Raw genomic sequence first — 11,904 nt, forward strand, 5'->3', positions numbered from 1 at the left:
AGTCGGTCAAATTGGCAATTTCTGTATTGATAAGTTGTTCAGTTTCTTAAATATATCTTGCGTTCAAGTGATTTCGTCAGTTGTTAAGACTTAAGAAGACCAGGTGACTGCGTTACATATTATCTTGTGTTAGTTGTCTAAACTTTATTTATTATGTTGCGGTCTTTGATTTATGAATATTGTTTGCCGAAGTTCTTGCAAAAATCTAATTTTTGTGATTAATCTATTAAAGATCCTACCATGCACAATCAAGCACATGCACAATCAAGCAGGCAAATGGATCGACGCCATTCAAGATTACAAATGGATTAGTCTGAAGTCACATTCTGAACTCTTGGCCAGGGATTTACTTGTAGTTACCATTGGTAGAATTCTGGAACATCGGTTTCGTCGGTGAAAGTGATCACAGTGAGGTTACTCTGCTCTGAAGTATTGTGGCCTGCAGCGGCTAAAATTTGAGTTAGCTTGAAAAATGATGTGTATGAACACATTGAAATTAGCCTTTTGCTGTCTGAATTGTTCATAGTCAACTTTATAGCATCCTACATCGTCCTATTGATTTTTTTTGAGTATATTGCAAAACGCACCCCCTGATTTTTGCGAAAAGCACTTTTTACCTTAGACTTTCCAAAATTGCACTATCCACCCCCATCATTTGAAAAGCCTGGCAGTATGCACCTGGTTTGACCACAACCGTTAGTCTCTCCCGTTAACGTTAAACTTTAAGGGTAAAGCTGTAATTTCACCGAAGGCTTTACAGTCCACTTCTATTTTTCTACTAATTGTTTACCCTAAATATCTAATTCCCTCCCAAATTGAGACCCTAGAATTGATATACTTGCACTAAACTTTTTGAAGCTTTGTAATTAACAGCAATGAGAGGGCGTTTAAGGATCGGCGTTCAAGCCCGAAATGATGGTGACCTTTGGAAAGAGGATAAAGAGAAGAAGATTCAGTAAGCCATGATTCAGTAAGCCGATTTGAAGAAGAAAAAAAAACGAAGAGAAAAGAGAAGAAGATGCTGTGGGGTTGTATGTAGTGTGCGTATATAAAGCCAACATGAATAAGACCGTTGCTCAGCATTTAATTAAAAAGAAACTGAAATACCAAGCATACCCTCAGCATTAACTAACGGTAACGGATATATTTAGCGGAAGGGTCTAAAATGTCGCGCCAAAAAAATTATCGGGCTGGATAGTGCAATTTTGGAAAGTCTAGAGTAAAAAGTGCTTTTCGCAAAAACCAGGGATGTGCGTTTTGCAATATACTCATTTTTTTTCTATGCAGATTAGTCATTTAAGCAGAAAAACCTTTTATATTTTTATTGACTTTATATTTGCACTTTTTTTTAGGGTTTTGGAGAATGGCTGGTGAAGCAGAAGGGCCTGCAGTTAGGATTGATCTTGGGACCATGTGCTCATGTGTTGGAGTTTAGCAGCGGGATTGTGCTGAAATTATCTCCAATGATGATAATAAGAGGATGACATGTCTCATGCTGTTATTGCGAGTGTTTTTAATGAAGTTTAGCAAGGACATTAATTCTGATGAGGCAGTTGCACTGGATGCCGCTGCCATAGCTGACACGATGATTAGTGATGAAGGTGGGGGAATGATTGATGAGATGCCACTGGATATATATTACTTCTGAAGACCTTGGTATTGAAACTATTAGTGAAATAATGACTGTCCTATCTCCAAAGAATACAAGTGTTTGAGGGACGAGGGTGACAATAATATGACAAAATATAACTAGTGTTCCATGTACAAATTTCAACTATTTATACCAATAAAACTACAGACCATGGCCACACAATATGATCACAAATTTATGCCTTGTCAACCTATATGGTATGCTATCATATCAAAAAAAAAAAATTCAACCACTTCAGAAAGAACTTATGCGTCAATTTTCATCCATATTGCAGAATTACTGGATTTGAAGAAACTAATGAAACTCATTTAGAAATTTGCAGTCGACTAAAAAATGCAGTCCAGTATATTAAGCCTTTTGTTCTCTTAAGCTGCTCAAAAGTGGGAATGCAGATTTTATTTTGAAGCTGAGAAGGCTGATTATACTAAGCTTCTTGTACTACTATTTTTATTAGTCTTTGTTTTGTTGTTGTATTCCCATTTAAAAGCGTTTCAGTTCTAAATGTTTATGGTCTGCACTGTGATGATCTACAGAATACACAAGGCGATACTCGTTTACTTCTCATAGACTCTTTTCATCAACATGTAGCTCAAATGGGAGGATCATGTCTAACATTGAATGCAGGTAAGCAGTTTAATATTCATATAATAAGGAATATAATTTCTGCGATGAAGACAAAATGCTTATGCAGCAAATATAAGTTGGTCAAAGTGAAATTACTCTCTGAGAGGAGACTTTAGATCTGATCAGAGTATCAGACAGACAGACCTTATTAGACAATTTGACTTGGTCATTCTTTTTGCAAGTTGACTAATTTAGATTAGGATGAAGTGCATGTGTATACTATAAGTTGGTAGGGAATTTGTGAGTCAGCAGTCAGTTTCCTCAACCTCTAACTTCATCTTAGAGATTTCTTTCTCTGCAAATTAGTTATCTAAACAGAACATCTTTCATTTTTATTTCACTTTCTATTTTCACTTCTGTATTCTGCTTTTGCAAAATGGCTGGAAGAAGAGAAGGACCAGCAGTGGGAATTGATCTGGGAACCATGTACTCATGTGTTGGAGTTTGGCAAGGCAGCCATGTCGAAATCATTGCCAATGATCATGGTAGCAGGACGACGCCATCTTGTGTGGCTTTTTCTGATACAGAAATTCTGATTGGTGATGCTGCACGCAACCAGGGTGGAATGAATCCTGATAACACCGTCTTCAGTAAGTACATTATGGCTTATGCTATGTTTTGTCCCATTTCTACAATTATTATTCAATTTTTATTCAAGCAAGCATAGCGACTCAGATGTGAAATCACCCAGACAGTGTTTTTCTTTGTTCATTTGTATATAGTTTTGCATAATGACATGTGTAATACAAGTAGATTTTTGTTTCTCTATTGTTAAACTTGCTCAGAAAATGTCATGACCTAAGGAGTAATGATTTTGGCTAGTGTTTGACAGTGTATCCCATTGCCTATAGAATTTTTTATGAACCTGATGTTTCTTTCGTATTATTTTTGTTGCATAAAGGCGTTAAACGGTTAATAGGCAGAAAATTCAGCGACTTGAGTGTACAGAATGACATGAAATTTTGGCCCTTTAAAGTCATTTCTAATCATGGCGGAAAACCTATGGTCTTGGTCACCTATAAGGGGCAGGAGAAGAGGTTTTACGCGGAGGAACTCTCCTCAATGATTCTAATAAAGATGAAAGAAATTGTTGAGAAGTGTCTTGGATCAACTGTAAGAAATGCTGTTATTACTGTCCCAGCTTACTTTAATGACTCTCAGCGGAATGCAATTATAGATGCTGGAGTTATTTCTGGCATTAATGTAATACGCGTAATTTCTGAGCCAAGTGCAGCAGCAATTACATATGGTCTTGAAAAGAGGAAGGCGGATAGTAGTACAGGCGGTGAGAAAAATGTGCTTGTCTTCGATCTAGGTGGTAGTAATTGTAATGTTTCTCTTGTTGTAATTGAAGAGGGAATTTTTGAAGTAAGGGCTACCACTGGTGCCAGTCACCTTGGAGGAGAGGATTTTGTCCATCGGATGGTGAATCATTTTATTCGGGAGATCATGAGGAAGAACAAAAAGGACATAACTGGTAATGCTAAATCTATTAGAAGATTGAAAAATGCTTGTGAAAGGGCAAAGAGGACACTCTCTTCGGCTGCAATGACATCAATTGAGTTAGAATTTTTGTATGATGGTGTTAGTTTCTCTGAAAATATTTCTCGTGACAAATTTGAAGAGTTGAACATGGACCTCTTTAAAAGTTGTTTGGAGCTGGTCGAGAAGTGTTTGAGGGGTGGCAATATTGATAAGAGAAACATCCATGATGTGGTCCTTGTTGGTGGATCTACTCGAATTCCAAAAGTACAGCAGCTATTGAAAAACTTTTTTAACGGGAAGGAGCTCTGCATGAGTTTGAATCCTGATGAGGCTGTTGCAAATGGTGCAGCTGTGCTAGCTGCAATCCTTAGTGGCGAAGGCCACGAAGCTGTTCAGGACTTAATGCTGTTAGATGTCACTCCTCTATCCCTTGGGATCGGAACTAGTGGTGAAACAATGTCTGTCCTTATTCCAAAGAATACAACTATCCCCACTAAGAGGGAGCAAATTTTCTCAACCTCCATAGACAATCAGCTTGATGTGCTGATCGAAGTCTTTGAAGGCGAAAACCCAAATACCAAGGATAACAACTTGCTGGGAAAATTTGTACTCTCTGGCATTTCCCCTGCACCTAAGGGCGTCCCTCAGTTCACCGTTTGCTTTGACATTGATGCATATGGGAGGCTAAATGTGTCTGCCGAGGATAAGACTACAGGGAAGAAGATCAAGATAAAAGTAACCAATAACGAGGAGAGATTGTCGAAGGAAGAGCTTGAGAAGATGGTAAAAGAAGCTGAGAAGTACAGAGCAGAAGCTAAAGTGAACAAGAAAGCGACAGAGAAAAGGTATGCTTTTATTTCCCCGGGATTTTTTCCTTTCTGCAAATTAATTACTTTGACAGAAAAACTCTATATCTTTATATGAGTTTTTATTTACACTATTATGCTTGATTTTATAGAATGGCTGGAAAAGGAGGACCTGCAATAGGACTTGATCTTGGAACCATGTACTCATGTGTTGGAGTTTGGGAAGGTAACCATGTCGAAATCATTGCCAATGATCATGGTAGCAGGATTACTCCTTCTTGTGTGGCTTTCTCTGATACTGAGGTTCTAATTGGTGATGCTGCATACAGCCAGGGTGGGATGAATCCTAATAATACTGTCTTTAGTAAGTACCAAGTGCACTATGCTATCATGCTATGCTTTGTATATGCCTAATCCAGGATCTGGTTTGTGTTTCATAATTGTGCATTTTAAGATAGTCAAAACAATAGAAAAACACGACGTAAGAGCATCTTCAACGGGGTGTTAATATTTGGGTGTCAATATTATCAAATTATTACGCTAATATTTTATCCTCTCTCTTCGATAGTACTTTTAGAACCTTTCTTACCAAAACTTACTTCAATGATTGGCACTCAAAGTTGCCAATCATTTAGACAAATATATTAATAATAGATATTAAGATACATTTATCTATTTTGAAAGGGCGTCAAAAGTTGACAACTTTACTTGGCACCACTTCAACGAAGAACCAACAAGAGTGTCATGCCACATCATGTCACATGTCACAATAGCACTCTTCTTAAAACTCTCATCCGACTCATTCTAAATATACATATTTCTTAACATTTGTCTTTTCACTTTGGAATCTAGTTTCACTGCTTCGAATATGTATATAATTTGTTACTGTTGCATACATAGATCAGGATACCAATATACAAGCTGTTCAAGCATAGTGCAGCTACCTAAAGTAAAATCACCCATTAATTTTTTTGTGAAATTTGTTAGTTAATATATAGTTCTGTGCAATGTAACAGAGAATCACATTATAGCAGCAGTAGTAGTAAAGCTTGCTCGAACAAAAATCAGAACTAAAATAAATGACTACTGAAGATGATCCTATTTTAGACTATACAGCACAAGACTTTTTTAAGGTCTCTCACTGGTGTTTATGAGCTCCGGTGTAAAAGATGTGAAGTAGATGTAAAGAGAATAGATTATAGAAGGGCTGTTAAATGTCTTCGCCTCCCCTTCCCCGCTCCCAGTAAGATTCAAAGAAACACAGAGATCATAGTGGTTATGTTTGGGAACTTAAATTTCATTTATAATTTTGGTTTTGATCAAATAACGTGTTTGGATATATGGTAAAAAAAATAATTAGATTTGGATTTCAGTTAAATACAAGGCATTGAAATACTAGTATAAATTTAAGGATCTGAAATGACAACTCAAATCATTTCATTTGAAATCCAACGTTCGGAATAAAATACATGTTCCCGATAGCAATTATTTATTCACTGATGTTGGTCTTTTCTTTTCTTTTCCTTTTTTTGCTTCAAAGGTGTTAAACGCTTGATTGGCAGAAAATTCAGCGACTCAAAAGTACTGGGTGATATAACATTTTGGCCATTTAAAGTAATCTCCGGTCCCCGTGAAAAGCCTGTGATCTTGGTCACCTATAAAGGTCAGCAGAAGCAGTTTCATGTAGAGGAAATATCCTCTATGATATTAATGAAGATGAAAGAAATTGCAGAGAATTATCTTGGATCAGTTGTTAGGGATGCTGTTATTACTGTCCCCGCTTACTTCAATGACTCTCAGCGCAATGCAACTGTAGATGCTGGAGTCATTGCAGGCCTTAATGTAATGCGTATTGTTGCTGAGCCGAGTGCAGCTGCAGTAGCATACGGCCTTGAGAAGAAGATGGCAGGTAGTAGTACAGAAGGCGGAAAAAACGTGATAATCTTTGATCTTGGTGGTAGTAATTGTAGCGTCTCACTTGTCGTAATTGAAGAGGGTATTTTTGAAGTAAGGGCTACAACTGGTGCTACTCACCTCGGAGGAGAGGATTTTGTCAATCGGATGGTGAGTTATTTTGTTAAGGATTTCATGAGGATGTATAGAAAGGACATAAGTGGTAATGCTAAATCTGTTAGAAGATTGAGAAATGCTTGTGAAAGGGCAAAGAGGACACTCTCTTCTGCTGCAATGACTACCATTGAACTTGAGTATCTGTATGATGGTGCCGATTTCTCTTCAAATATTACCCGTGACAGATTCGAAGACTTAAATATGGACCTATTTAACGGTTGTTTAGAGTTGGTCGAGAAGTGTTTGACAGAAGCCAGTATAGATAAGAGAAACATTGATGATGTGGTCCTTGTTGGTGGATCAACTCGAATTCCAAAAGTGCAGCAGCTATTGAAACACTTTTTCAATGGGAAAGAGCTCTGCTTGAGTATGAATCCTGATGAGGCTGTTGCAAATGGTGCAGCTGTGCTGGCTGCAATCCTGAGTGGTGAAGGAAACGACACGGTTCAGGACCTAATGCTGTTGGATGTCACTTCTCTATCCCTTGGGATTGGAACTAGTGGCGAAACAATGTCTGTCATGATCCCAAAGAATACAACTATCCCCACTAAGAGGGAGCAAATTTTCTCAACCTCCATAGATAATCAGCTTGACGTTTTGATCGAAGTCTTTGAGGGTGAAAACAGAAATACCAAGGATAACAACTTGCTGGGAAAATTTGTGCTCTCTGGCATTCCTCCTGCCCCTAGGGGTGTTCCTCAGTTCATCGTATGCTTTGACATTGATGCATATGGGATGTTAAATGTGTCTGCCGAGGATAAGACTACCGGGAAGAAGATCAAGATAAAAGTAACCAATAACGAGGAGAGATTGTCAAAGGAAGAGCTTGAGAAGATGGTAAAAGAAGCTGAGAAGTTCAAAGCAGAAAATTCAGAAAATAAGAAGGCAGCAGAGGGGAGAAATGCTCTGGAGGATTACATCTTTAAGATGAAGAACGTCATGAGTGACGAAAAATTTAGCTCCAAACTTCCATTTGCGAGCAGAAAGAAAGTAGAGAATGCTATGAAGTTGGCAACACAGTGGTTGGATAGGAATCAGACCGCAAAGGTAGAAGAGTTGGAGGGAATAATGAAAGGGCTGAAGGGGTTTGCAATTGCTTGAATGTATACCTTGTTTGAGATAAAGTCCCTTTGGCCGCTGGCCGGTGCAAGAGGTGAAGGCCGGAGACGGTAAAAGCGGATTTCCCAAGTTGTTGTAATTTCTAGATAAAATTGATTTGTTTCTAATATGATTTGATTACATTTTCTTAGTGTTAGGGAGAAGGATGTCCGCTAGGGACTACAGGACGGATAAATTTGGAACTTCAGTTCATGTTCACAATCATAAGTCTGAAAGGAAGCTCGGCAAGAATCAAAGAAAATATGGAAGGGCGTTGTAGATAATAGTCGAATTCAAATTAACATTGAGATTCTCAACTAATCGGTTAATTTATTGATCATTTGGGATTCACAATTATAAGTTTGAAAGGGAGCTCACCCAGATAAGAATTAAAGAAAATATGGAAGGGAATTGAAGACTATAGTCAGAATACAAACACTTAAAACATACTTGAAACATAACATAAATTGAAAAGTGAAAAATACTACTTAAAACATAATATAAATTGTATAGAAGAAAAAGGCAAGATGATAAAGTTGAAAAATTCATTTAATTTTAGTTTATGGAATAAAATTAGTAAACAAAAGAAGCAGCATGCTGTTTTAATATTCTTAAACCTATCACACTAATGCTTCTGTCAAATCGACATATGCACGCTGCTCACGCCAGGGAGAAGGGCGAAGGCATACATGAACCTCATGTTCTTCTGGTCCAACACGATGTTTGGGAACCTCGATCTCAAGCATTGTACCTGTCTCATCCCCATAAGCTTCAAGTTTTGCATCTTCTGGAATGCGTGCTGGAAGGGTAATTTCCCTAACAAATTCCCCTGGTGGGCAGTGTTCCGGTGTCGGATCTGTTAACTTGAATGTTCTATCTTGCCTTTTAATGATTGGCATACACCCAGTGCTCACACAAGATATCTTCACAATTCCATGCGAGGGAGTGTTTCGCCAAGTGACTTTCACCCGCTGCAAATCAGCACAAGGTAAGCTGACAATAATCAAAAAACCCTTATCATCCTCATAAATTGTTTTCGCAGCTGTTACTGGCCCGTATGTGCTCCTCATTACCCCAGTAAATTCATTAACCCAGTGTGGCTCAATGGAGTGTGCGTCCACAACCCCATCTGAATGTGAACTGTTATTAGCCAACGTACAATCATAATCATTTTCGGGTGCAAAATAATTTTTCGGCCGTTTGTTACAATTAGCCAGAAGGTCCATCCCTTCACCATTTACATGGTTTGGTTGCTGAGTTGATAATTTCAAACCACACCCGTTAAGCAATCGTTTTGGTTGCTGATTAACATTGTTCTTTAATGGAGGCAGTCGCTCAATCTCAAGTTCTGTGACAGGAAGTGTCCTCCATGAGCTGAAATCACTAGCCTCAAGAGGAATTGAGAAATTCAAATCTCTTCCAGTAAGCTCCATCCACTTCTTGCATTCTCCCTCGTCTAGGCCAGCAAAATTGGGTGAAGGAACAACTTCTATTCCATGAACACATTGGGGATTAGACAGACCCCTATAGTGTTTCCTCTGCATTCTATGAGATCGAACAAACCCCTTATCAGCACTGAATGGAAATGGACGTTCTCCTTGGCGTGAATGACCATTCATGTAACTCCTTAGCTGCATTTTGCCTAATGCGTTATCAGGCCTATCCTTGAAAACCCACATATACATATTCTCCATATCATGCTGAACCAAAAAGACATCCAGCTTCAAATCAGTTTTATCATACCCGGAAACTCCATTAGTGTCCCGCACAGCAATCTTAGACTTAGACTTCTCATTTAAAGCTGGCTTAAAGTAAAAATTAAAGAAAAACCAAGCACCCCACACACTGTCAAGCCGTTTAGCACACTTCTTTCCAACTTTAGTCAAATTAATATGTGTCTCCGCCTCATAATGCTGAGGAGCATGGCTAACATCTAAGATATCACAAGCATCATTCCAAGAAGGCGGCGGCGGACTCGGTTCCGCTGACAAAGGGAGATTAATATCTGGAGGACTCGAGACATTAATTGCACGATTCAATTCTCTCTCAATTTCCTCATGAGACGACAAACTCGAATCCATGGACAACAAAGTACACAAATGACTATCCATAGATAATGTAGTAATTACAGCTCCCCCCATCTTTTCTTTCGTTGGCATAATTGTCGCTACTTCGGTGGAATCAATAGTCCCACCACAGTCAACACTCAAAAGCATGAGCACCTCACACACATATTCACCCTCTAATTCTAACCAATCAAGAAACTTCCAAAGACGACCCTAATCAATTGACAACATACCGAAACACCATAACCACCTCAAAGCCATTCTAAACTAAACCCTAAGAGAGAGAAAAACCAAAAAACAAACCAACCAATTCAGAGAAAACCCATCAAACCCCAAAACCTATAAAACCAATCAAACCCCTTAAAAACCAAAAAAACACCAAGAACTGATTAGATTGAACTAAAATATAGAATTATTCTAAGCAATCAATCAATCCACAGCATACCCAAAATCCCAAAAACACTTCATAGCCATTCTAACCCAATCTAAGCTCAAACCCAACAGATCAAATCAATAAAAACTAGCCTAAACCCAATAAAGATCCAATCTTTAAGATTCAAACAACCCAATAAAGATCCAATCTTTAACACTCAAGATATCAAACTAACCTATAAAACACACAGATTTCAAAGATTTCTTAAATTAGCAACAGGGCGTCCAATCTTTATCTTTAGCAAAAGTAAGATAAAGAGAAGAAATCAAAGAAAGAATAGAACGGTACCTTTGAAGACAACGCATTGATCCACAAAATGAGGGAGATTGAGAGAGATGATTGAAAGAGAAACAAAGAGAGAGGAGAGAAAGAGGAGAAGATGGGGTTAACGGAGTTAGTTTATAGAGAGATGGAGTTGGGACCTGCACCAGTTAGAACCGGTGAGGAAGATAACGGAGGGGCGTTAAAATAGACGGTGGGAATGATGAGATAGAGAAATGTAATTATTACTATTATATGCATGTATGTTAATGTTGTTGAGATAAGAGAAGTGTCAAACTAGGCGTCTGTCTGAGTGTGTGATTGGTTGTATAATGTATGCAAGACTTTTGTGTAATGTAGGTAACCCTAAACGGGAGTTATGTTGTGTATACGTATACAAGGTTATCTCTATTATGTTGTGTGGCTTTCACTTTTGCCGACTGTGGTAAGGTTAGTTGTGATGATAAGTCATGTATACGATTTATTGCAAATACAAGTAGTGCGATTTCGTTTTTTTTTACAAAGATAAGAAGATTTCATTAACTTGAATATAATACAGCTGGAATAAACCCTCAACTCTTGATAGTATAATGGATCAAAATTTATTAATATCGTAAAAGAATAATATTATATATCAAATTAGATATAAAATTTGTTATAGAATAAGATGACGTGACATTGATAATGTGATATTTCCGAATGACTTAATCAGAATATTCAAATATACATGAACATATCATTTAAGTTATAATTAATAAAAATATAATATGTGTCATTTTGTACATGTTTTTTTAATTTAATTTAATATTTTTAACATTTTCTATTATAAAATATTGAAATTTGATATTATGTGTCACTAAGCGATATTTTGTGTGTATTCAATATACATGTCATCTTAACTAAATGACGTTGATGATGATAATTAACTGAACTAAAATAAAAAAAAATTGATTAACTAATTATCCAATAAAATAATATTGTGACGAGCAATTTGAAGTGACTGTATATGATATATAAAATGATATATGTTAACTGCTTCAGCAATATCGAGGTTGCGTGAGACATAATCAGCCTCTTATTAATAGATATGAGAAGTGTGGAAAATATAAATGAATGATGTTAGATAAGGGAGAAGGATATTAGTAAAGTCTATATCTATAACTTATATGACGGTAATTTTGATAATATTCATGATTGGAATCAAGAGTCTCGATGATTTTTTTTGCCGAAATGTGCTAGTTGTGTGTTATTTTAGACGGAGATTAGACTTTTGAGTTGTCTCCTTGTGATCTTATGATCTCTACTCATGATTTCCTCATTTGCTTATATACGCATATAGGGACGGATCTAGGGATTTTAGTCAAGTGGGGGGGGGGGGGGGGAATCACTTTTTAGAGACAAAACGAGACA

At 37.4% G+C, this 11,904-nt stretch overlaps 2 protein-coding genes across 4 annotated transcripts in view; one reads left to right on the top strand and one right to left on the bottom strand.

Annotated features, from left to right (window-relative positions):
• The window catches only part of LOC108197161 (heat shock 70 kDa protein 18), a 55,675-nt gene extending 47,784 nt beyond the window's left edge, over positions 1-7,891 (top strand). The window contains exons 1-6 of one of the 3 annotated variants that reach the window (XM_017364691.2): positions 1,953-2,086; positions 2,185-2,275; positions 2,663-2,865; positions 3,177-4,605; positions 4,719-4,930; positions 6,107-7,891. In XM_017364691.2, the coding sequence (XP_017220180.2) occupies positions 2,256-2,275; positions 2,663-2,865; positions 3,177-4,605; positions 4,719-4,930; positions 6,107-7,737 (3,495 nt within the window). In that variant the 5' untranslated portion in view covers positions 1,953-2,086; positions 2,185-2,255 and the 3' untranslated portion in view covers positions 7,738-7,891. Of the gene's footprint in view, positions 1-1,952; positions 2,087-2,184; positions 2,276-2,662; positions 2,866-3,176; positions 4,606-4,718; positions 4,931-6,106 lie in introns of those variants that run through there. The other 2 variants (XM_064082861.1, XM_064082862.1) reach the window with 2 other exon arrangements.
• Positions 7,892-8,262: 371 nt separating this feature from the next.
• Positions 8,263-10,857, bottom strand: LOC108199607 (uncharacterized). The gene has a single exon (XM_064082863.1). The coding sequence runs from the start codon at positions 9,948-9,950 to the stop codon at positions 8,355-8,357; it is 1,596 nt and encodes a 531-aa protein (XP_063938933.1). The 5' UTR covers positions 9,951-10,857; the 3' UTR covers positions 8,263-8,354.
• Positions 10,858-11,904: the final 1,047 nt, after the last annotated feature.

The sequence above is a fragment of the Daucus carota genome, chromosome 8, assembly GCF_001625215.2.
Source record: "Daucus carota subsp. sativus chromosome 8, DH1 v3.0, whole genome shotgun sequence".
NCBI classification, from domain to species: Eukaryota; Viridiplantae; Streptophyta; class Magnoliopsida; order Apiales; family Apiaceae; genus Daucus; species Daucus carota.

What these genes read in the sequence shown, in the direction of transcription:
- LOC108199607 (XM_064082863.1), bottom strand. Translation starts at nt 9,950, where the DNA reads ATGCTTTTGAGTGTTGACTGTGGTGGGACTATTGATTCCACCGAAGTA.